The sequence below is a fragment of the Paralichthys olivaceus genome, chromosome 2 (assembly GCF_024713975.1).
Source record: "Paralichthys olivaceus isolate ysfri-2021 chromosome 2, ASM2471397v2, whole genome shotgun sequence".
Classification (NCBI taxonomy): domain Eukaryota; kingdom Metazoa; phylum Chordata; class Actinopteri; order Pleuronectiformes; family Paralichthyidae; genus Paralichthys; species Paralichthys olivaceus.
In genome coordinates this window covers 1812680-1835000 of record NC_091094.1, presented here as the reverse complement: position 1 = coordinate 1835000, position 22321 = coordinate 1812680, and the positions used below count along the sequence as shown (strand labels likewise).

Here is a 22321-nt window from a genome sequence, read left to right as displayed (position 1 = left end):
GCTTCCAAGAGGAAGAGCCTCCACGACACTCCCATCAAGTGCCACGACATCTTTAAAGCCTTCACTGACCAGCAGAGCAGCATCAGAGTCGTCCTGACCTGCGGCGTCGCTGGCGTTGGAAAAACCTTCTCGGTGCAGAAGTTCACTCTGGACTGGGCAGAGGGTTTAGAAAACCAAGATGTGGGTCTGCTGGTTGTGCTTTCGTTCAGGGAGCTGAACCTGGTGAGAGACGAGCAGCACAGTCTTCTCACGCTGCTCCGTGTTTTCCATCCAACATTACAGAAGCTCACGGCAGAGACGCTCGCTGTCTGTGAACCTGTGATCGTCTTTGACGGCCTGGATGAAAGCAGACTTTCTCTGGACTTCAACCACAGGGAGGTCGTGTCTGAGGTCACACAGAGGTCATCAGTCAACGTGCTGCTGACAAACCTCATCCAGGGGAATCTGCTTCCCTCGGCTCTCGTCTGGATAACCTCCCGACCTGCGGCGGCCAATCAGATCCCTCCTACATGTGTTGACAGGGTGACAGAAGTACAAGGCTTCACTGACGCCCAGAAGGAGGAGTACTTCAGGAGGAGATTCAGTGATGAGGAGCTGAGCAGCAGAATCATCTCACACATCAAGACGTCCAGGAGCCTCCACATCATGTGTCAAATCCCAGTCTTCTGCTGGATCAGTGCTACAGTTCTGGAGCACATGTTGACCACAGACCAGAGAGGAGCGCTGCCCAAGACCCTGACGGACCTGTACTCACACTTCCTGCTGGTTCAGACAAAGAGGAAGAACAACAAGTACGGTGGAGGACATGAGACGAGTCCACAGCAGCTGACGGAGGCTGACAGGGACGTTCTTCTGAAGCTGGGTAGGCTGGCCCTTAAACATCTGGAGGAAGGAAACATCATGTTCTACAAAGAAGACCTGGAGCAGTGTGGTCTTAATGTCACAGAGGCCTCGGTGTACTCAGGAGTTTGTACTGAGATCTTCAGAAGAGAGTGTGTGATCTTCCAGAAATCAGTCTACTGCTTTGTTCATCTGAGCGTTCAGGAGTTTCTGGCTGCAGTCTACATGTTCCACTGTTACACCAAGAGGAACTCAGAAGAACTCAACAACATCTTGGGAACATATAGGAACACATGGGGTACCTTCTCCCTGAATGACCTCCTGAAGAGAACCATGAAGAAATCCCTCACCAGTAAAAATGGTCATCTGGATCTGTTTGTTCGCTTCCTTCACGGCCTCAGTCTGGAGTCCAACCAGAGAGTCTTAGGAGGCCTGCTGGGTCGGACAGAGAACAATCCAGAGATCATCCAGAGAATCATCAACAACCTGAAGAAGATGCAGAGTGATAACATTTCTCCTGACAGAAGCATCAACATCTTCCACTGTCTGACTGAGATGAACGACCACTCAGTACATCAGCAGATGCAACAGTTCCTGACGTCAGAGAACAAATCGAAGGAGAAACTCTCTGAGATCCACTGCTCAGCTCTGGCCTACATGCTGCAGATGTCAGAGGAGGTTCTGGATGAGTTGGACCTGGAGAAGTTCAACACATCAGACCAGGGTCGACGGAGACTGATCCCAGCTGTGAGGAACTGCAGGAAGGCTCTGTGAGTCCAGACATGATCAATAACATGTTGAATCAGTGTAGATGAGTCAAACACACACAGTGTTCAATGATTCTCCTTCTTGTGGGCAGCATTGTGTTGTAGTGGTCAACACTGTTAGTGCAGCCTCTCTGTGAGGAGGATGTTCTCCTCCTGTCTGCAGGGTTTTCTCTGGGTTCTCCAGCTTCATCCACAAACCAAAGACATGTAGATGGAATTAGGTTGATCTAACTAAAATTCAGTGTCAGTTGAGATTGGCTCCAGCCCCATGTGACCACTAAAGTATAAGGGGCTACTCCTTGTACCAAGTAACATCCTATTTTTCAAACGCAATCCCTGTAGCAAGGGGTCAGATCTCTCCAAACAGATCCCTGGATCTTGAATTTCAGACAGTTTGTGCTGCTACCTCTAACCAACTAAGAGCCTACATTTATGGGGCCTAAGTAAGTTATATTATAGTTTACAAACACAACACTCTAGTAAAGCATTAGATCTCAACGATCTGACCCCAGGATCATGGGTTACAGACAGTTTGCACTGCTACTTGCCCCAGCTGCTGCCGCAAGCTCCACTTCTGGCTAGCTATTCTCCATTTCAATCCACCAACTACCAAGTATTTGCTTCTGTCAGTTGCTCGACCAGGTAAGTTCTCGAAATATGAACTCAATTTTTGTAGCAAGATGTCAGATCTCCCCGATCAGATCTCTGGATCTAGCTATTTTTTAAAAACTGGTTTACCTACTGCCCTTTTACCAGAGAGACATTTTCCAGTTTTGAGGCTACTATGTTCAAAATCTTTTGCACCACTCCAGTCCTTGGTCTATTCATCTATCGCACTCCCAAACCAAATGTTAACTTTGCTCCTGAATTCTCTGAATTTTTATCTTTCATCGCTGGAAACTATGATAGAGCCATCATTGTTGAACCAATGGTTTTGCAACCAAATTTTTAAACATTAGTCTTTTAATCTAGTCTAGCATGTGACTGGTCCAATTTATAACCGTGGCCACACATTAGATCTAGTCCTTACCTCCGGTCTGAGCATCAATTCCTTGACCTTTGAGGACGTATTTGTCTCTGACCATCTCTGTGTTAGTTTGAACTTCCTGTTCCATGTTGCCCCAAAAATATCAAAATTACTAAAAGCTCACGTATTGAAATGAACATAGTGCCTCAAAATTCTCATCTAACTCTTCCACAGGTCCTCTTGGCCATAACCCTAACGAGTCATCCGATCCGAATGTTTTACTCAATGGCTTCAATAATCTCACCTGTTAACACCTCAGTGGGTTGATGACAGGCTACGAGATCTCAAAAGGCTGTTCAGAAAAAACGAACAGAAGTGGAAAAAGACAAGACTGCATGTCCACAACTTATATATGAAAACCCTCTTGACATCCTATAATAACAAAAGTAAAATAGCAAGAGCAAACTATTTCTCCAAACTAATCACCATAATCCCAGATTCCTTTTAAAACCATCAATAGATTTATAAACCCTGCTCCTTCTGCCGTTCTGGCCACTTCACATACTGACTGTGAAAAGTTTTTATCTTTCTTCAAGCAAAAAATCCATGACATCAGAACTAACATTTCACCAGCCACCACCATCATCCCAAATATCGCAGAGCATCCTGCCCGTCTACTTAGAAGCTTTCAGCAAGTTTCTCTTCCTGATTTCATCAACACTGTGTTCATCACATGCGCTCATCTTCAAGCCGTCTCGACATCCTACCCACATCACTCTTAAAATAAGTCATCAATACTATTGGCCCTAGCCGTCTTTATTAATTGCTCCCTTTCTTCTGGCCAAGTCCCTGATTATTTTATTGAAAAAGCTAAATTCTGACGATTCACTCCCACAAAATTATAGGCCCCTCTCAAAATCCCCATTCATCACAAAATTCTTGAAAAGGTGCTTCTGACCCAACTGCTAGTTCAACTAACTGTGTGTAAGGATAAATTCCAGTCAGGATTCCGTACACGACACAATACGGAAACCGCTCTCCTTAAAATTACTAATGATTTATTAATGTTTGCCAACGCTTGTGATCGAGCCGTATTGCTGCTCCTTGATCTTAGTGGCGCATTTGACACCATTGATCATAACATTCTGATCAATAAACTAACACAATGCGTCGACATATCTGGAACTGCCCTTAGTTGGTCCAAGTCATTTGTCTCAGATAGAAAAAGATTCCATTGTAAATAACACCTCATCCCTGCCCCCACTGATGTGCGGAGTGCCACAAGGTTCTATTCTCGGTCCCATTATATTCTCGCTCTACGTGGTCCCATTAGGAAACATCATCAGCCATTTTAATGGGATATCATATCATTCATATGCTGATGACATCCAAATATACTTCAAGCCAGATAACGTCGGCCGCATGAGTGTCCTAACAGAGTGCCTATCCACCATTAAGGAATGAATGTCACTTCCTTCAGTCAAACTCAAATAAAACTGAAATAATAATCTTCTGTCCGGACCAGCTAGCAGACAGACCCCTATCATTTCTTGGTCCCCTGGCAGCCAATATTAAAAAACAGCTAAAAATCTAGGTCACATTCAATCTCATCTGAACTTCAGAACACGTTAATCAAATCATTAAATCTTGCTACTTCCATCTTGGAAAAATTTCTAAAATCAAATCGGTTCTATCTCTCTCTAACTCATGCCTTTGTTTTCTCCCGCCTGGATTATTGAATCACCCTGTATACATGCCTCAGCCAAACCATGGACACTTGTTTGCAGCTTGTTCAAAATGCTGCTGGTTGTATTTTAACACGATTATTTTAATAACTTTTAAAGCTCCACATGGGCTGCCCCCCACTTACATTTCGCAGCTCTTGAATTGTGCTTTCTCTCTCAGGACCCCGAGGCTCCCTGCCTCATGAGTTTAGGCTCGCCAACTCACTACCAATCTTTAATCATTGCTCAGAACTTATTTTTACAGGAAAGGATTTCTAACATGTGACTTGTAATTATTTTTGTATGAATGTTGTGTTTTCTGATTTTATTCTCACACATTTGATATTTTCTTTAATTTCAGACTAGGTGGTTTTAAACTCTCAGAGACTCACTATGAAGTCGTGGCCTCAGCTCTGAAGTCAGACCCCTCACATCTGAGAGAACTGGATCTGAGTGGAAACGACCTGCAGGACTCAGAAGTGAAGCTGCTCTGTGCTGGACTGGAGAGTCCAAACTGTCGACTGGAGACTCTGAGGTCAGGTCCTTAAATCCTTGAATGTTCACTTTTCTAAAGTTCTTTCTTATTTGGTCATTTATTTAAATTGAACTGTCTCAGTTCTGCTCACTGTCCCTCAGTCATCTGTCCCTCACCCAGCCTGTCAGTCACGTCCACCTCATCAGCCCAACTCCATTCATGAAGTGTCAGTGAGTAACATGTGGACAGAGACCGAGCACTCGTCCTCCTCAGGCTCTCAACAATAAGACACGTTCTTATTGAAGCACGTTGGACAGTTGATGAGTATAGAACCAAACAGGAAGTGACTGTCAGGAGCCATCTCTACTTTAAACAGTGTTTAATGACACAAACCTACTCAGTGACCAAACACACAGAGAAGAAGGTGATGAATGAAACAATGGTCCAACATGTCTGATGTGATATTTATCTTCAGGTCACAGACTGGACTGAGGTCAGCAGCATGTTGAGAGTCTGTGTTGACATGATGACGATCCACAATAACAGGAGGACACATTCAAACATTCACATTTCTTTATCCAGGTTGAGTCTCCGTGTCCAAATAATCTGTTGTTACTGAATCAGGACTCGTCTTTAGTCCAACATGTCTGATTTCATATTTATCTTCCATGTTATGAGTCTGTGCTGACATTAATATCTGTTATTTTCACACATGAACTCAGATTCATTTACAGTTAAGTTTTATTCTTTCTTCAGGTTGTTGAGCTGCAGTCTGTCAGAGATCAGCTGTTCTTCTCTGGCTTCAGCTCTGAGGTCAAACCCCTCTCATCTGAGAAAACTGGATCTGAGCTTCAACAAGCTGCAGGACTCAGGAGTGAAGGAGCTGTGTGGTCTTCTACAGAGTCCAACCTGTCCACTGGAGACTCTGAGGTCAGACATCACGTTTTAATGTTAAAGGTTCAGTGTGTAGAATTTAGTGGCATCTATTGGTGAAGTGACATATTACAAACAACTGAACCTCGAGGACACGAGGACTTTCAATCTGTTTTTAGTCATGAACTCTGTAAAATAGTGTCTGGACATTTTCTGGAGTTTGTCTTTCACATATGAAGAACGGGTGGAGCAGCAGGAGGCGGGACATGGCGTCTAAATTCTTTATTCTTCCTCTTCATCCTGAGATATTTGTGTTCTTCCAGTTTCACGTCCGTCACGTGTTTGTGCCCGTCATCAACACGTCAACTCGCTCACTGTGAATCCTCGGGACATTCACCTCCTCTATTCTCACATGGACTCACTCAGAAACTTTATTGTGAGACAGACAGGAAAAGTTCCAGATAATGTCCAGAATAACTTGACTCAGATTTCAGTTCTGAAAACAGCGACAGTGATGTTTAGTCAAAGTTGTTTATTTTCACACATGAACTCAGATTCATTTACAGTTAAGTTTTATTCTTTCTTCAGGTTGAGGAGCTGCAGACTGTCAGAGATCAGCTGTTCTTCTCTGGCTTCAGCTCTGAGGTCAAACCCCTCTCATCTGAGAAAACTGGATCTGAGTAGAAACGAGCTGCAGGACTCAGGAGTGAAGGAGCTGTGTGGTCTTCTACAGAGTCCAACCTGTCCACTGGAGACTCTGAGGTCAGGTCACTGACTTTTGTAGATCTCATATCTATAACACAGCATTTATACACAGTTCATCTCATTTAATATTAATTGAACATAATTCCTCTTCAGACATAACTTGAATCCATTCATTCATTAATCTGGGACATTTTAAATATTCAGCTACTTGTTAAAACTCATCTGTGTTTAGTTCTGGATTTCATAAGCTGATCTGCAGGACAGAGACCGGGTCCAAATAATCTATTGTTACTGAATCAGGACTCGTCTTTAGTCCAACATGTCTGATTTCATATTTATCTTCCATGTTATGAGTCTGTGCTGACATGAATATCTGTTATTTTCACACATGAACTCAGATTCATTTACAGTTAAGTTTTATTCTTTCTTCAGGTTGATTGGCTGCAGTCTGTCAGAGATCAGCTGTTCTTCTCTGGCTTCAGCTCTGAGGTCAAACCCCTCTCATCTGAGAGAACTGGATCTGAGATACAATGAGCTGCAGGACTCAGAAGTGAAGGAGCTGTGTGGTCTTCTACAGAGTCCAACCTGTCGACTGGAGACTCTGAGGTCAGTAGATGGTTGGAGTCAGTCCACGCTGCTTTCATCAGTATTTTACTAAACACAGTCAGTATCACAGTGAAGATCCAGGGTCTGGACCAGAAGCAGGATTTGTGGTTATCAGGTTAACTTCAGGTTTAGTTTCTTCAGTCCTACGAAGCTCGTTCACTTCTCATCAGGTTAAATCACCATGGTAACTGATGATGGACGGCTAACATGCTCCGGAGCAGGTGAAGTTGGAGATCAACCTGTTTAAAAGCTCCGCCCACTGAGCAAAGTAACTACACTGTTGTGTGGACATGTTGAAGTGTCTTCGTAGTTCAGGCCTCAGTGTTTCCTCAGTGAAGCTGTGAGAGGACAACGATGACAGACTTCAGGATTGGACAGAAACACAGAGAGACAACAGTCGGCCAATCAGACGAGCCAGAAGCCGGTTGTGATCGTTTGATTGAGTTGATGTGAAGACGACAGTTGTTGTTGTTTTCATGTGAACAGGAAGTGAAGCTGGACCACAGCTGACAGCCTCACATGATGAGCAGAGACGTCTTCATCTGATCTGAGACACTTTGTTCTCTCACTTCATCAGTGAACAACTGATCAGTTGGCTCTTTGTCACAGCTCTGAGATCAGTGTGACTGAAGCCTCAGAGAAGCATCATCACCATGGTAACCATGAGCTGTCTCTACAGAGCAGAAGCTCTGCTGAGGTCCATCTGTCTCATCTGTCTCATCTGTCCATCTGTCTCATCTGTCCACTGACAGTTTGTCAGAAGCACATGTTCATCAACACACAGTGAAACATGTCTTCACCTGTAACAGCAGGAAATCCACCTCTCAAGTGTCCACTCTGCACTTTCACATGCAGAGGAAACACACGTGATGGTCAAAGTGTGTGCAGCTCTTAGCGTGTTCATTCCAACACGTGAACATGAAGCAGAGAGGAAGCTGCTCCACCTCTGAACAGGACTGAAGTCCCTGCTGCTCTTTATACTGGATGTGCTGCATCACTGACTCACAGCTGATGAAGTGAGTCTCTGTAAACACTGATGTCTTCTTCTCTCAACAGATGGAGATGATCTTTGTAAAGGTGAGTGTGAAGAGGACAGTGTGAAGAGGACAGTGTGAAGAGGACAGTGTGAAGAGGACAGTGTGTGTGGACGGAGGCTGAGCTGTGTCCTGATGATCCAGAGGCTGAAGCAGCAGCAGCTTGTGTGTAGTCTCCAATTCACCCAACCCCTCATCTGCATGTGTTTGGACTGTGAGATGAAGCCGGAGCACCTGGAGAAAACACGGGGAGAACATGCAAACTGCACACAGAGACACCGCATCTGAACCGGGATTCAAACCACGAACCTTCTTGCCCCAAAATCTTATCCCTCGTTATGGATTGTGTTTATTCACATGAAGAATGTGTTTATTGAAATGACACCCAGCAGAATATATAAACCCTCTATACAGAGTCACATCTAGTGTATCTAAGTCTGTCTTTATCATTGTCCACCTTTGTCCCTCAGTATATGTCCATGTGTGTATAACCACATCCTGTCTGTTTGCTTCAGGTTCCTGGATTCACATCACACGTTGATTTAGTTGGACACAAAGTGAAACACGTTTAAATCACTTTGAGTTTAAAATCAGAGTTTTATCTTTGACACAAAGATCAAAACTCTGGACGTGTTTATTTCTGCATCAGGGGCAGAGCAGTGGTTGCTTTTCTACTTTTTGACCCACAGGTGGCGCTGAAGTATAACAGCAGAACATCCCAGTCAAAGCCTTTATATACAGTCAGGAGTCAAACACATGGATCATTTCCTCTGTGACCAACCAGATGTAACGAGAAGAAAAACATCTGGGAGAGAAAAGTTGTGTTGTTTCTTCTCATCTCTGCTTTAAAGCTCAATAAACATTCTTCCACCGACTTTACTGGAAATCATGACTCTGCTTTTTCTTTATCTCCAAACAAACCAACAAACAGGTGAAGACATCGGCTCCTTGGTGCAGGTGAATGAATCAAATCACCAGTTTGACATGATGGAAACAACCAGAAGCAGAATGAACGTCATATTTACACAATGAATAAGAGTCGATGAAGAGCGCAGCGTTTTGAAGTCTCAGAGGAAACTGCTCAAGAAGTATTTGACCATATTTCATAGAAAACTGAGCCGAGGACGTTTTATACAAACGTAGATGAAGATTCTTCATCTTCTTGTTGCTAAAATAATTTCTAACACAATGACATAAATCTGTGGTTGTATGTTTTCCACCACCAACTCACAACAACCACACTGTAGCAGGCCACTGGGAACAGCAGCATGCTGGGAAATGATTGATGATGGGACGTTCCCAGCGTAGAAAAGTGACAGAAAGTGTCTGAGAGACGATGTCCTGAGGAAAGGGGACATTTTGTTGTTATTTAATGGAGACACTTGTCTCTTCATGGTGATTTCACTGAGTTTATTTTCAAGTCCATCTCAGTTTTCTCTGACTTCAGGATAAGAAATGTTTGACAGAGTCAGTTCCTGACGTTCTTCACCCGACAGGCTCAAGTTCTCGCTGTATGGAGACGTCAGCATTTGACTTTGTTATGATCATCAACACGCATGTGTGAGTTTAACATGTGACTGTGATGCCATGTTCATGAACACGCTGCTCTAACATCTGTCCACCAGATGTTGACGCTCTGAGGTCCAGTCCACTTCCTCTGTGAGACCATCATCTCTTCATGGAGCTGTGCGCCAGGCTGTTGTCACGGTGACAAAGACCAAACACAAAGTGTGAAGAACACTTCGTCCAAATGATCCGTGAGAATTCCATCGATCATATTTATGGGACAAACGTTCTACTTCTGAAGAAAAGTTTGTGCTCGTAATGAAATTCTACATTTGATCAATATGTGTCCACATAAACAGCCTGACACCAGATCAATACATTTATTTTGGATTTTTTATCACTTGATTTGATTCTTCCACCAACAAAAGCATTTAAACACAAAATCTCGAATCCTGAATGAAAAGAAGCAGAAAAGAATAATCTGATATAATCTGCTCTTTCACAAAATGTTCATTAACATTAAAGTAGTTTCAGGTTTAGTTTAGGCCCAGTTTAAGTTTTGGTTAGTGTAGGTTAGTTTAAGTTTAGGTTAGTTTAGGTTTAGTTTAGTTTAGGTTTAGGTTAGTTTAGGTTTAGGTTAGTTTAAGTTTAGGTTAGTGTAGGTTTAGGTTAGTTTAAGTTTAGGGTTTGGTGACGTTAAGGTTCATGTTGGATTCGTGCCAGGTTTAGGTTTGTGTTAAGCTCAGGATCAGTTAACATGTAGGTTTAACCTCTTTCTCTCTCTCTGGAGGAGTGAGGGAGCAGTTCTTCAGTTTCTTGTCATCTGCATCCTCACCACTAGATGTCACTAAATCTGACACGAGTCCTTTTATTAAAAAAAAAAAGACATTTAAAAATAAATCTTATACTGAATATTTTACATAATTCATGACCATTCTCCAGTGAACATTTATTTCAGTTCACAAAGCTTGAACGTCTTCAGTCTGTGATGTTTGTCTTCATCGGGTCATTCACCGTAGAACCTGTTTGGATCTTCTCCGAGGTTCCACCACCTTGTTTTCTCCAGTGTTGCAGCACTGACAGCAGAAGTGTCGCCTGATGTGGCTGTTGAACGTTTTGTCTCTGACGCCGTAGATGAGCGGACTGAGCAGACGTGGCAGCACATTGGTGAACAGGAAGATGACGAAGAGGATTGTGGTGCGCTGGTTGGGCCACATGGTGACTAGAGCGATGTTGATGAAGGGCGAGAGGAACGACAGCATGCAGATGAACAGCTGGACTCCGTGCAGCAGGATGGTGTTGTGGGCGTTTCTGGCTGAGGCCTGGTAAGATCCGGAAACTGTCCGGGCGATGCGGAGGACTTTGAGGTAGGTGATGATCAACGTCAGGAAGACGAAGGAAAACATAAGAATCTGACGGAGAGAAAATCACTTTAATCTCTAATGTGTCCGTTCATTTGTAAAAGTTTGTCACATGTGAAGGAGATTTCCAAAATAAAGTTTAACTCAAGTATCAACCCAACGTGACATTTTCTCCAGCGCCATCTTTGTTTGTTGAAACCAGAAGTAACCACATTTGGCGGAGCAGGGGTGGAGCCTCACTGTGAGGTCAAGGACACGCCCACCTGCCACCTAAATGATCATAATTGATAAATGAACATCGTATTGAAGACGACTTGAAACTAGAGATTGAGACATAAACTCCTGAGGAAAATGTTTGCTGACGTTATTAATTGAGAAGTACAAACATTTTCTCATAGACTTTCATAGAAACTACCAGTGGAGTCGCCCCCTGCTGGTCCGTACACAGAATACAGATTTCAGGAACTTGTGCACTGGCTTCACTTATCAGAGTCCACGTGTCACGATCTTCTGCTGATGAAGGACTTTTTACTTTGGTTTGAACTGAGAGATGTTTGATTTACCTTCTTTGTTCACGTCTGCCTCAGACACTTGCCTGTGATGTAGATTACATTGCCGATCTCGGCTTGATCACCACAGTGTGAACACGTTTAGCTCGAATCCAAACAAATATTTTTCCATCAAAAACAGTTGGATCAACATTTAAACCTGGATGTTCAAATAAATCGACAAAATTAAAGTTGAGCCGATTTGTCAGTTTGTCAACATCGTCTAAACGTGCACTGAAAATAATAATTCTTTAGTTTAATACTCAAGTATAACTCTTAGGTTGCACATAAAAGTACTTCTCTATAGCACTGTTAGCATATGTTAGCATCAGTAAGCATATGAATCTATATTTCATTTTCTAAATGTGTAAGTCGGTTGTTTCGTGGTTTAGGTGTAACCTGTGTCACGTGACCTCTCAGTGAGAAGTGTAGCGTTAACAAACCTGAGCCACCTCTCTCTGAGCCCTGTGGTGCGGTGTGTTGTACACGAATGACGGGTAACAGACCACAGGCCTCGAGTCCATTGAGACGGACCGGGTGGCAAGGGCGATGATGATGTCAGTGAGGCCTGGGATGAGGGACACGCCCCAGATGAGAGCAATCAGAGCGTAGGCTCGCTGCACCGTGCACATCTGGACATGGTGAAGAGGTCGACAAACGGCGATGTAACGCTCGACCGCCATGCCGGCCAGGTTCAGAGGACTGTTTCTGTAGAGACACACGTGTGACTTCTTTTTTTAATCAAGAATTTCTGCACAAAGTTTGATAGATTCTCATCATCTCATTACATCTACCTCGTACATTTGTTGTATTTTTGTGAATTTTTAAGTCTGACAAGCTACTTTTCTTGTTGGATCTATTTTGCATCATTAATCTGAATCTGCAACATGACTGATAAAAGACTGTTGATGTAATGCAACAAAACTCCACTGAACCGGAGAACAAGTGAAAGTTTCAGAAAATAAACTGGGTGATAATAATGATACAACTTTATTTCTATAGCACTTTTAAAGACAAACATCCAATAAATGAAAACAAGGTGGAAATAAAACCCAGAAGGTAAAACATGAGTACCTTTAAAAGTACCTCAAATGATATTTGAGTACTTATTTACTTATTTATCCACTTGTATTTCTTCATTGTCTCATGTGCATGTGTCAGCTCTTCTCATTGTCCTTTTTTACATTTTCTTTTTGATATTCAATGATGGATATATGAATATATTCTAAAACACGGAATAAGAGAAGATAAATTAATTATTTATTTCCAGAAATTCAGTTTTATTCTTTAAGTTCACTGGATTTTAATCTTTAATCAGGAAAACAGGTTCTTTGCTCTGTGACCTGATTATAACACAACTGACACGGGAGCAGACCTGCAGTTCATTAAATATCTGAATAATAACACGTCTCATTTCACTGCATGTGACACGAGTCAGGAAATATCAGTTTGAGAAACACACAACCTAAAAGATTTTAAAATAAATTCAGTATTCAGAGATAAGATAAGTTCAGTATTCAGAGATAAGATAAGTTCAGTATTCAGAGATAAGATAAATTCAGTATTCAGAGATAAGTTCAGTATTCAGAGATAAGATAAATTCAGTATTCAGAGATAAGTTCAGTATTCAGAGATAAGATAAATTCAGTATTCAGAGATAAGCTCAGTATTCAGAGATAAATTCAGTATTCAGAGATAAGTTCAGTATTGAGAGATTAGATCTGAGGAAATCTAACAAACAGAGTTACAGAGTTATTAATTCTCTCTGGATCACAGTCACTCACTTGTTGGTTGTGACTAAGATGAGCAGCATGATGCAGCAGGGAGCGAATCTCAGAGGAACCGTGTAGGTGAAGATCTGCAGCGCCACAGAAACTGTTAACATGATCATGTCGTTGATCACCAGGTGGATGTAGAGCACATACCTGCAGGAGAGGAGAGAGCATCAGCAGAATGGATCTATAATAAACAACTGTAGTTCAGTGAGAAAGTCACCTGGGGTTTCTGTGGAAAACCTGGTTCTTAAAGTAGATGTAGACAAAAGCTACGTTGACGCAGTTGATGATGAAGCCGAGAGTGAAGGTGATCAAGTTCTTCGACAGAGCTTCGTTCTGACTGTCCAGACGTTTGCTGGAGTTCATGACGGTTCAGCTCCGCTCAGTCAGAGCTGCACAAACACCAGACACAATCATTTATAGTCTTTAATTACATGAAATACATTTTCTCCAATCCTCACATCTCATGCAAAATGTTCATTTCTTCTTCGACAGAAGAAAAACTAAATAAGAACCTGAATGATTTCCAAGCAACATTGGCAAAAGTAAATATCTTCATAATAAGACGACAGTTAAATTGTGATTGATGTAAATAAAAATACATACATAGGTTACAATCTCACAGATAGAAAACAAAAATGAAATATCACATTGTCAAAGGTGAATATCATAAAAATGAATGAAAGAAAAAAATAAGGTGTTGATTTTTTAACTTAATGTACAGTTTTATTTAACTTTACTTCAAATCATTTTATTTTCTGTTTATCTTGTGAATATACGGATGAATAAAATCCTGCTGCCACTGAAATATTCTGATTAATGTTAAGTTTAAATAATGAAACTTACTTCAGCAGTGTGACGTGTGGAGCTGGTCCGAACGTGAGTCGAACAGGAAGAGATGATGAGGTTTTATAGATTTCACTGCTCAGAATGTGACGTGTAGAGGAGGGGGACAGCAAAACTGTCACGTCAGTTTTTAATGTGGAAGAGTGTAAAACACTGTGTGGTAAATATTTGAATCCATTTTAAATCCTAAACACACATTTTATTGACGGGAGCAGCCGAGAAACTGAAGCTCATCAAAATCAATTCATAGTTATTTGAATTTATAGTTTATCTGTTTATCATCGTGAAAGGTTCAGTGATTTACTGATCGGTTTTACAGAATAGATCACATGTGGATTTATTTTATTCTTATATGACGTATGATCAACTACACAGATGTGACTTGTTGAAATGAAGCTGAGTGAGTTCTGGTTGTGATTACATTTCATTTTTTATATTTAATATTCTCTCTGTTACATTGAAACGTCACTCTCTCATGATTATACAGGTTCACACATGATTGTGGCAGAACCTGCAAGATTACAACACAGTTACCGTCATGCTTTGTCTAAGAGTCTTTATGAACACATTTAAAAAACACCTGGCACAGTTTCTGGAGTAGGATTTGATGTCAGTCGTCAAATAACTTCAGATTTTCACCTGGAGCTCATTTGTCCACTCACTCAAGACTCAGGTGTTGATCTTTGGATATGAACGAGATAATGAATATATCTGTTGTACTCAGGAAACAAATTCATGTTTCGAAAGTTACCCTGAGTTCATCGTGTTTCTGCAGAGGAGGGATTCAAACCACACTCCGATTTGTCCGATGTGGTTATTTCACCTTCAGGTTGACCTTCTGAACCACCGGCCTGACCCTGACGACACCGAGGCCTCGACAAGCCAGGGCCCGGGACCAGTACTTCCTGAACAGCTCGTCCCGGAAACCATATATGATGGGGCTCAGGAAGCGAGGGATGATGTAGACGAGCAGGAAGAAGATGTAACGAATCTCCAGGCTGAAGCGAGGGAAGAGGGAGATGAGCGCCGCCTGCAGGGAGGGAACCACGAAGGCGAGCATGCAGAGCAGCAGCTGAGAGACACAGGGATGAAGAACAGGTCAGAAAAATGTAATAGTTACATAATCAAGAGTAAAGTTAGATTTGTTTTTCATGTGCACGAAAGCCGTAAGTCAAACTTTCCTATTTACCCCAAACAAGAGAAGTTTGTGTGCAAATTGATTCTTAAGCTTTCTTTTGCAGTTTCATGAGAGATACTGAACATTTCAATGTGTTTTTCACAAGAAATCTACATTTGTGAGTTGAACACGGCTCATGTGGTTTCAAACTCTCCTGCAGGGTCAATGGTTATGTAGAGGCGACAGTTGGGGACGTTTCGACATCACGACATTTATTATTTAGGAACCTGACGGAGGAACCTGACGGAGGAACCTGACGGAGGAACCTGACGGAGGAACCTGACAGAGGAACCTGACGGAGGAACCTGACAGAGGAACCTGACGGAGGAACCTGACTTCATCCATTTGTATTCATGATCTCACTCTTTCTGTAACTACCCACAGTTCATGTGTGTCCATCTCACACTCCATCGTCCTCGAGCTCACGAGCAAGACCCCAAATACTTCAACCTCAGGCTGGAGAGAACAATCCACAGAGAACCAAATAATTATATTTGCACACTGAAAGGTTTGAATCTACATACTTAGTTTTTGTGATTGTTAGGATTGTTTTATTTTGGGCGGCACAGTGCTGCAGTGTTTGCCTCACAGGAGGACGGTTCCTGGTTTGAATCCTGGTTCGGCCCGGGTCAGACTCTGTGGAGTTTGCTCGGTTTCCCCTCAGAGTCCTGACACATGCAGGCTGGGTTGATTGGAGACTAAATTGTCTGCTGATGTGTGTGAATATTTGTTTGTCTCTGTTGACCCTGGCGACCTGTTTTCTCCGTCTCTCGCCCAATCTCAGTTGATCGGCTCCAGCCTCCCCCGGTACAGATGGTGGATGGAGGTTGGGTTAGGGGAGCTCACCCAGGGCACCATACTCTCTAAAACCACCACGGTGTGACACCCACCTGGACCCCGTGGAGCACCACGGTGTTCCTCGCTCTCTTCACCGAGGCCAGGCCCGTGGAGGCCGCCCTGGCCGTCAGCATGATCTTACAGTAAGTGAAGAGCAGCGTCAGAGCCACGCACGACAGGTACGTCCCGTCAAACACGCAGTTCTTGTAGTAGATGGAGCGGTCGCGGAAAAGAAGCGTGTGGTCGCAGAAAATGGTGGCGTGGAAGAAACTGGGGGGCTCCTTGACGAGGGCGACGAGGAGGTCGGTGACGGGCGGGGTGGCGGTGAGGAAGAAGATGATGCAGATGAGGAGGAGGGTGCGAGGCACGGTGCACATCTGGCTGTAGTGCAGAGGGAAGCAGATGGAGATGTAGCGCTCCACCGCCATGCCGGCCAGGATGAGAGGGGTGAAGCGGGTGGTCAGGACCGCCGTCATGATCTGAGGGGTGGTGGTCAGAGGAGTCAGGTTAGTGTGCATCAGGAAAGGACAAGCAAGGACTTATCTGAGCCTCCCGAGCTGAGAGGGGGCCCCTGGAAATGCCTGATTACGTTAATCCACAGGAATTACAGGTACCTTTTGCCCGGGGCCCTTTAAAGCCCCCTGAAATGCTCCAGAGTTCAGAGAGGGTGAATTGGGAAGATATTTGCAACCTTTCTGAAATCTCTAAGATATTTTCACAGCAGAGCAAAGTTTTCCCTGTTTGCATTTTGAGAATAAGGTCGAAATGTGAAGAATAAAGTCAACTGCTCTGGTCCATTAAGTTGTTTTCTATCTTCCCAAGTTGTTTGTGGTTTCTCAGTCGTAAGAGATTTCAACACAATCTCAATCTGTCACAGTCTCCTGACACAGATCATCACCGTGTTTATGACTGAAGGACAAAGAATTTATCTTCACTAAAACTGGTTGTGAAGAACATTTATATATTATTATTATTATTTATATATTCTTAAACACTGGACATTAATCTTGATATTTTTCTACTTTCAACATCTCTGAAATTAAAAAGAAGATTGTCCATTGATCCAGGACAAATGGTAAAAGTCCTGTTGATTAAATGTTTAACTTCAATCGTCCCAGATTCCTCCTCCTCCTCGTTTCAATGATTCCTCCTCGGAGCGTTTCAGCGAGTGTTTTTCAGACTGTGTGAACGTGGTGTTGATGTGGTGCTGATGGTGCTGACTCACCAGGAGGCAGCAGACGGAGGTGTGGATCTTCCTGAAGATGTAACTGGCCACGTACAGAGCTGTGACCAGGGTCAGCTGCAGAGCGTCGTTTATCACCATGCAGATGAACATGATGTATCGAGGGTTCTCATAGAAGAGGCTGCGGTCAGAGAGGGAGAACTCTACACGTCACACACTGCAAATAATGACTGTTATATATAAGTACATTATTAATATCTACATTATTCTCTTTATGAATCCATTTATTGTTTGGTGCAGTCAAACCATTTCAACTTTATATGTATTTATCTTGACAAACTAAAATACAGTCGTTTACTGAATCATGCACCAAAACCTCACAGTGAAGAAGGAACGTGGGATAATTCTGTGCCTGAGTGAATGATCAAAAACTTTTCCACTTTCTGTCAAATGATCTTCTGTGTATGAACTAATCAACCAATCAACTTGTGGCTTCAGCTGCAGGTTACAGGACAGAGACCCTGAACAAAGTGGACTCAAGTAAAGGAAAAGATTTCCCACGATGAGAAACACAAATGATAAAAACTCCTCCTGCATCACTGAGCTGTTTTCTAATTTTGTAATTAGATTACTTTGCTCATTTGATTATGTATTCGCTGACAGGTCAACTTCCATTTTTTATTTTACAGCACACGAGTCTCAAGTATCAAAACAAATAAATCAATGACAGGAACTAAACACGTTTATTCACATCGCTGTGTGTTTGAAGTTTCTGTGTTTGGATGAAGCATCGTAATGTTTGAACGGAGATAAAATCTGAAACACGTCAGGATTACGCTCTGTGTTCTGTGCACCTGTGTCGGAGGAAGGTGAGCACCATGCTGCTGTTGATGACACTGAGGGTCAGCCACACCAACATGGCCACTATGTTCTTGGTCAGAGCATTAGAGAAGCTGTCTTTCGGTACAGCCACAGCGCCCCCTGTCAGTGTGAAGCTGCTGTTACTCAGCAGCAGGCCCAGAGGGCTGGAGGAGGTGGAGTTGAGCATCACTGAAGAAACACAAATCAAAAGGTTTTACAGACAAATACAAATGCAAAGTTTTATGGTTGAATTCTGCAGCGAGTAAGTGTAATGATAACAGATTTTAATGTTTTAAATTAAAGACTCGCTACAAGGTGTATTTTCTGATATTTTTCCACGCATGAGAGAGTTTGAGTTGAATATTCTTTCCACGAGAACATGCATGTACATTGTGTTTTATAATTATGACACAAAATCCACGCAGGGCCGTATGAAAGACACGATGACGTTTGTAAGAAATAAAGACATCGAAATATTGTGATGACTTATAATATACGCAAATAACCTGTAAATATCTACGAGCATTCACACGTGTTCAGGAGGTCATGGTTCTGGAAGATCAGAGATAATTCATTTGTTAAGTTCACAAAAACTAAAAATATTCAAATGATTATAAAATGTGTTAAATACAAACTGATGTTGTCAGACACATGTACAATATTAATAAAAAATTTGTACGACATGTGTAAAGACTTACTTCACTCAGCGTCTCACAGATATTCAGTGTCTGCGAGGAAAAGATGAAACACATTAGAGCAGAGGAAACTCTGAGACATCCACAACAAACTTATTTTTATATATTTACAACATGACAGAAAGAAATGAGTGAAACTTCAATCACTGACAGTCAGCTCCTCTCCGAGTCACTGACTGTCAGTGACTCCTGCAGCAGCCTGAGCCCTGTTTATAAGGTGTGTGTGTGTGTGTGTGTGTGTGTGTGTGTGTGTGTGGTCTGTATTGATCATGTCGTCATAGGGATAGGTTAAAGGTCATGATTGAGTTCTTCTGAGCTGAAGAGAGAGAGAGAGAGAGAGAGAGAGAGAGAGAGAGAGAGAGAGGTGGATATGTGCATGTCTCTCAGAGAGCATCTGCACCGATGACCAGTTACTGGTGAGTTATTATTATTAATAATGTGTAAACTTCACGTGCACAGTTTTTAAACCAAACATGGACAGGGTTCAAGTTACAGGAGCTGTGGGGGGGGAACCCCTGCTCAGTTCTTAAATACTCCGAAAAGAAACAAGCTTTTACTAACATGATTACCTGTTATTGTAAATATTCTATATAAATATAATATATATATATATATATATATATATATATATATATATATATATATATATATATATTATATAACACCTGATTATTGATGACACCCCTAAAGTGGACCGTACCTCTAACGTAACTGTGACGTCACTTTACGGCCGTTTGGTTTGCATGGGAGCGCGTGCACAGCTAGTTACTGTGGTGAGTTCAGTTAGTTAGTTAACGAAGTGAGTTAACGTAGTTAGCTACTGTGGTGAGTTCAGTTAGTTACTGTAGTTAGTTAATGTGGTGAGTTCAGTTAGTTAGCTACTGTGGTGAGTTCAGTTAGTTAGTTAACGTAGTGATTAAACGTAGTGAGTTAACGTAGTTAGCTACTGTGGTGAGTTCAGGTACTTAGTTACTGTAGTTAGTTAATGTGGTGAGTTCAGTTAGTTAGTTACTGTGGTGAGTTCAGGTACTTAGTTACTGTAGTTAGTTAATGTGGTGAGTTCAGTTAGTTAGCTACTGTGGTGAGTTCAGGTACTTAGTTACTGTAGTTAGTTAATGTGGTGAGTTCAGTTAGTTAGCTACTGTGGTGAGTTCAGGTACTTAGTTAATGTGGTGAGTTCAGTTAGTTAGCTACTGTGGTGAGTTCAGGTACTTAGTTAATGTGGTGAGTTCAGTTAGTTAGCTACTGTGGTGAGTTCAGTTAGTTACTGTAGTTAGTTAATGTGGTGAGTTCAGTTAGTTAGCTACTGTGGTGAGTTCAGTTAGTTACTGTAGTTAGTTAATGTGGTGAGTTCAGTTAGTTAGCTACTGTGGTGAGTTCAGTTAGTTAGCTACTGTGGTGAGTTCAGGTACTTAGTTACTGTAGTTAGTTAATGTGGTGAGTTCAGTTAGTTAGCTACTGTGGTGAGTTCACTTAGTTAGCTACTGTGGTGAGTTCAGGTACTTAGTTACTGTAGTTAGTTAATGTGGTGAGTTCAGTTAGTTAGCTACTGTGGTGAGTTCAGGTACTTAGTTAATGTGGTGAGTTCAGTTAGTTAGCTACTGTGGTGAGTTCAGGTACTTAGTTAATGTGGTGAGTTCAGTTAGTTAGCTACTGTGGTGAGTTCAGTTAGTTAGCTACTGTGGTGAGTTCAGGTACTTAGTTAATGTGGTGAGTTCAGTTAGTTAGCTACTGTGGTGAGTTCAGTTAGTTACTGTAGTTAGTTAATGTGGTGAGTTCAGTTAGTTAGCTACTGTGGTGAGTTCAGTTAGTTAGCTACTGTGGTGAGTTCAGTTAGTTAGCTACTGTGGTGAGTTCAGGTACTTAGTTAATGTGGTGAGTTCAGTTAGTTAGCTACTGTGGTGAGTTCAGTTAGTTACTGTAGTTAGTTAATGTGGTGAGTTCAGTTAGTTAGCTACTGTGGTGAGTTCAGTTAGTTAGCTACTGTGGTGAGTTCAGGTACTTAGTTAATGTGGTGAGTTCAGTTAGTTAGCTACTGTGGTGAGTTCAGTTAGTTACTGTAGTTAGTTAATGTGGTGAGTTCAGTTAGTTAGCTACTGTGGTGAGTTCAGGTACTTAGTTAATGTGGTGAGTTCAGTTAGTTAGCTACTGTGGTGAGTTCAGTTAGTTACTGTAGTTAGTTAATGTGGTGAGTTCAGTTAGTTACTGTAGTTAGTTAATGTGGTGAGTTCAGTTAGTTAGTTACTGTGGTGAGTTTTTAACTAAACTGTATTTGACTACAGTTCTGGATAATCTGTGTCGACTGATGGAAGCTAACTTTAACCAACTGTCTACTGTTTTGTTCAAGCTGCAGTTTTGCTAACTTCTGTCACTTAGCTGAAGCTAACGTTAGCCTCACATTAGCTAACCAGCTGTCCTTGATTCGACCTTCGTTTGCTAATCTGAGCGGTCTCACACGGTCCAGGGTTAGCTTAGTTTGATGCTTGTTATGAGCAGGGACTCAGTGCAGGATGTCAAATGAGTGACACCTCCAGAGAGATCAGTATTTCATCTGTCTTTGACGGATTCCCCCTTTGTTTACATCTTTAATCTACTCGATATCCAGATGTTTGCTGTTAGAAACAGTGAGTTGAAATCTGACGGAGAACTCAACCTGTCTGTCGTGCAGCTTTGACAATGAGCTGCAAAGTAAAACCTGACATTTGCTTTTGAAGGAAACAGGAGGACGTCAGTGTGACAGGAGGACGTCAGGAGGACGTCAGTGTGACAGGAGGACGTCAGGAGGACGTCAGGAGGACGTCAGTGTGACAGGAGGACGTCAGTGTGACAGGAGGACGTCAGGAGGACGTCAGTGTGACAGGAGGACGTCAGGAGGACGTCAGGAGGACGTCAGTGTGACAGGAGGACGTCAGGAGGACGTCAGTGTGACAGGAGGACGTCAGGAGGACGTCAGGAGGACGTCAGTGTGACAGGAGGACCTCGAGAGGACTGTGAGCCGATCAGATCTAAGTCCAAAGTGGTGAGTGTCCAAGTAACTGAATTTGCATGTTTACGTGCCTTTAATCAGATTAAGTAAGAATCTCAGAATTGTAAGTCTTCAGTTTACTGAAGCAACCTCGTGCATTGCACTAGGTTTGATTCGTGTGCTGGAGGAAAGGTTTATTGTCGTCGTCTGATTTGTTCGCTGACCACAAACACTTGAATAACTCATACTTTAGGGGGGAAATGACGAAGCTTGTACACAGACGCGTTACGTTTAGGGCAAATCTTCCTCTCCTACTGAGACCGAGTCTTATGGGATGGAAGTTTACTTTCTGTGTTGGTCAGCAGCTGATTTTGAATCCAAATGTGAAGCAAATGAATCTACCCTGAAATTCCAAAGGACAAAATCAGTAAAAGAATCAACTTGTGTCTTGTTCGTTTTAGACAAACTTATTTATCAGTAGGTTGAAAACTGATTTCATTTTTGTGAAATGGAGATTTTTTTTTTTGACAGAGAATGAATTTGAGGAGACAGAAGAGAATTTCTCTTCACTCACAT

At 42.3% G+C, this 22321-nt stretch overlaps 3 protein-coding genes across 12 annotated transcripts in view; 1 reads left to right on the top strand and 2 right to left on the bottom strand.

Annotated features, from left to right (window-relative positions):
- Window positions 1-18768, top strand: part of LOC138405844 (NACHT, LRR and PYD domains-containing protein 12-like) — a 60800-nt gene extending 42032 nt beyond the window's left edge. For 2 of the 8 annotated variants that reach the window (XM_069515888.1, XM_069515878.1), the window contains 5 exons: window positions 5530-5703; window positions 6235-6408; window positions 6784-6957; window positions 14857-15125; window positions 15365-18768. In XM_069515888.1, coding sequence (XP_069371989.1) covers window positions 5530-5703; window positions 6235-6408; window positions 6784-6957; window positions 14857-14869 — 535 coding nt within the window. In that variant the 3' untranslated portion in view covers window positions 14870-15125; window positions 15365-18768. Of the gene's footprint in view, window positions 1-5529; window positions 5704-6234; window positions 6409-6783; window positions 6958-8013; window positions 8878-9616; window positions 11019-14856; window positions 15126-15364 lie in introns of those variants that run through there. The other 6 variants (XM_069515894.1, XM_069515871.1, XM_069515876.1 and 3 more) reach the window with 5 other exon arrangements.
- Window positions 10508-14850, bottom strand: LOC109643116 (odorant receptor 131-2-like). Its single transcript, XM_069517336.1, has 5 exons — window positions 13402-14850; window positions 13191-13331; window positions 11846-12114; window positions 11454-11483; window positions 10508-10926 (listed from the first exon to the last, which is right to left on the bottom strand). The coding sequence occupies exons 1-5, from the start codon at window positions 13545-13547 to the stop codon at window positions 10508-10510; spliced, it is 1005 nt and encodes a 334-aa protein (XP_069373437.1). The 5' UTR covers window positions 13548-14850.
- On the bottom strand, window positions 15733-20639 carry LOC109643115 (odorant receptor 131-2-like). Of its 3 annotated transcripts, none has more exons than XM_069515996.1 (5): window positions 19481-20639; window positions 18784-19096; window positions 18079-18274; window positions 17267-17405; window positions 15733-16520 (listed from the first exon to the last, which is right to left on the bottom strand). In XM_069515996.1, coding segments are annotated over exons 2-5 (789 nt in total). In that variant the 5' UTR covers window positions 18785-19096; window positions 19481-20639; the 3' UTR covers window positions 15733-16067. The 3 variants fall into 3 exon arrangements, with proteins under 3 accessions (XP_069372097.1, XP_069372102.1, XP_019963687.2); XM_069516001.1 differs by having other exon boundaries at window positions 18784-18813; XM_020108128.2 differs by lacking the exons at window positions 18784-19096; window positions 19481-20639 and having other exon boundaries at window positions 18079-18272.
- Between the last annotated feature and the right edge of the window lie 1682 nt (window positions 20640-22321).

Coding starts and splice junctions, on each gene's coding strand:
- LOC109643116 (XM_069517336.1), bottom strand. CDS start 13,547: ATGAACTCCAGCAAACGTCTGGACAGTCAGAACGAAGCTCTGTCGAAG. Junction 11,484..11,845: donor GAGAGAGGTGGCTCAGGTTT/GTTAACGCTACA, acceptor GTGGTGATCAAG/CCGAGATCGGCAATGTAATC. Junction 10,927..11,453: donor CAATGTAATCTACATCACAG/GCAAGTGTCTGA, acceptor AGAGATTAAAGT/GATTTTCTCTCCGTCAGATT.
- LOC109643115 (XM_069515996.1), bottom strand. Junction 17,406..18,078: donor CTCACCTTCCTCCGACACAG/GTGCACAGAACA, acceptor CTCTGACCGCAG/CCTCTTCTATGAGAACCCTC. Junction 16,521..17,266: donor CCTCCGTCTGCTGCCTCCTG/GTGAGTCAGCAC, acceptor ACCACCCCTCAG/ATCATGACGGCGGTCCTGAC.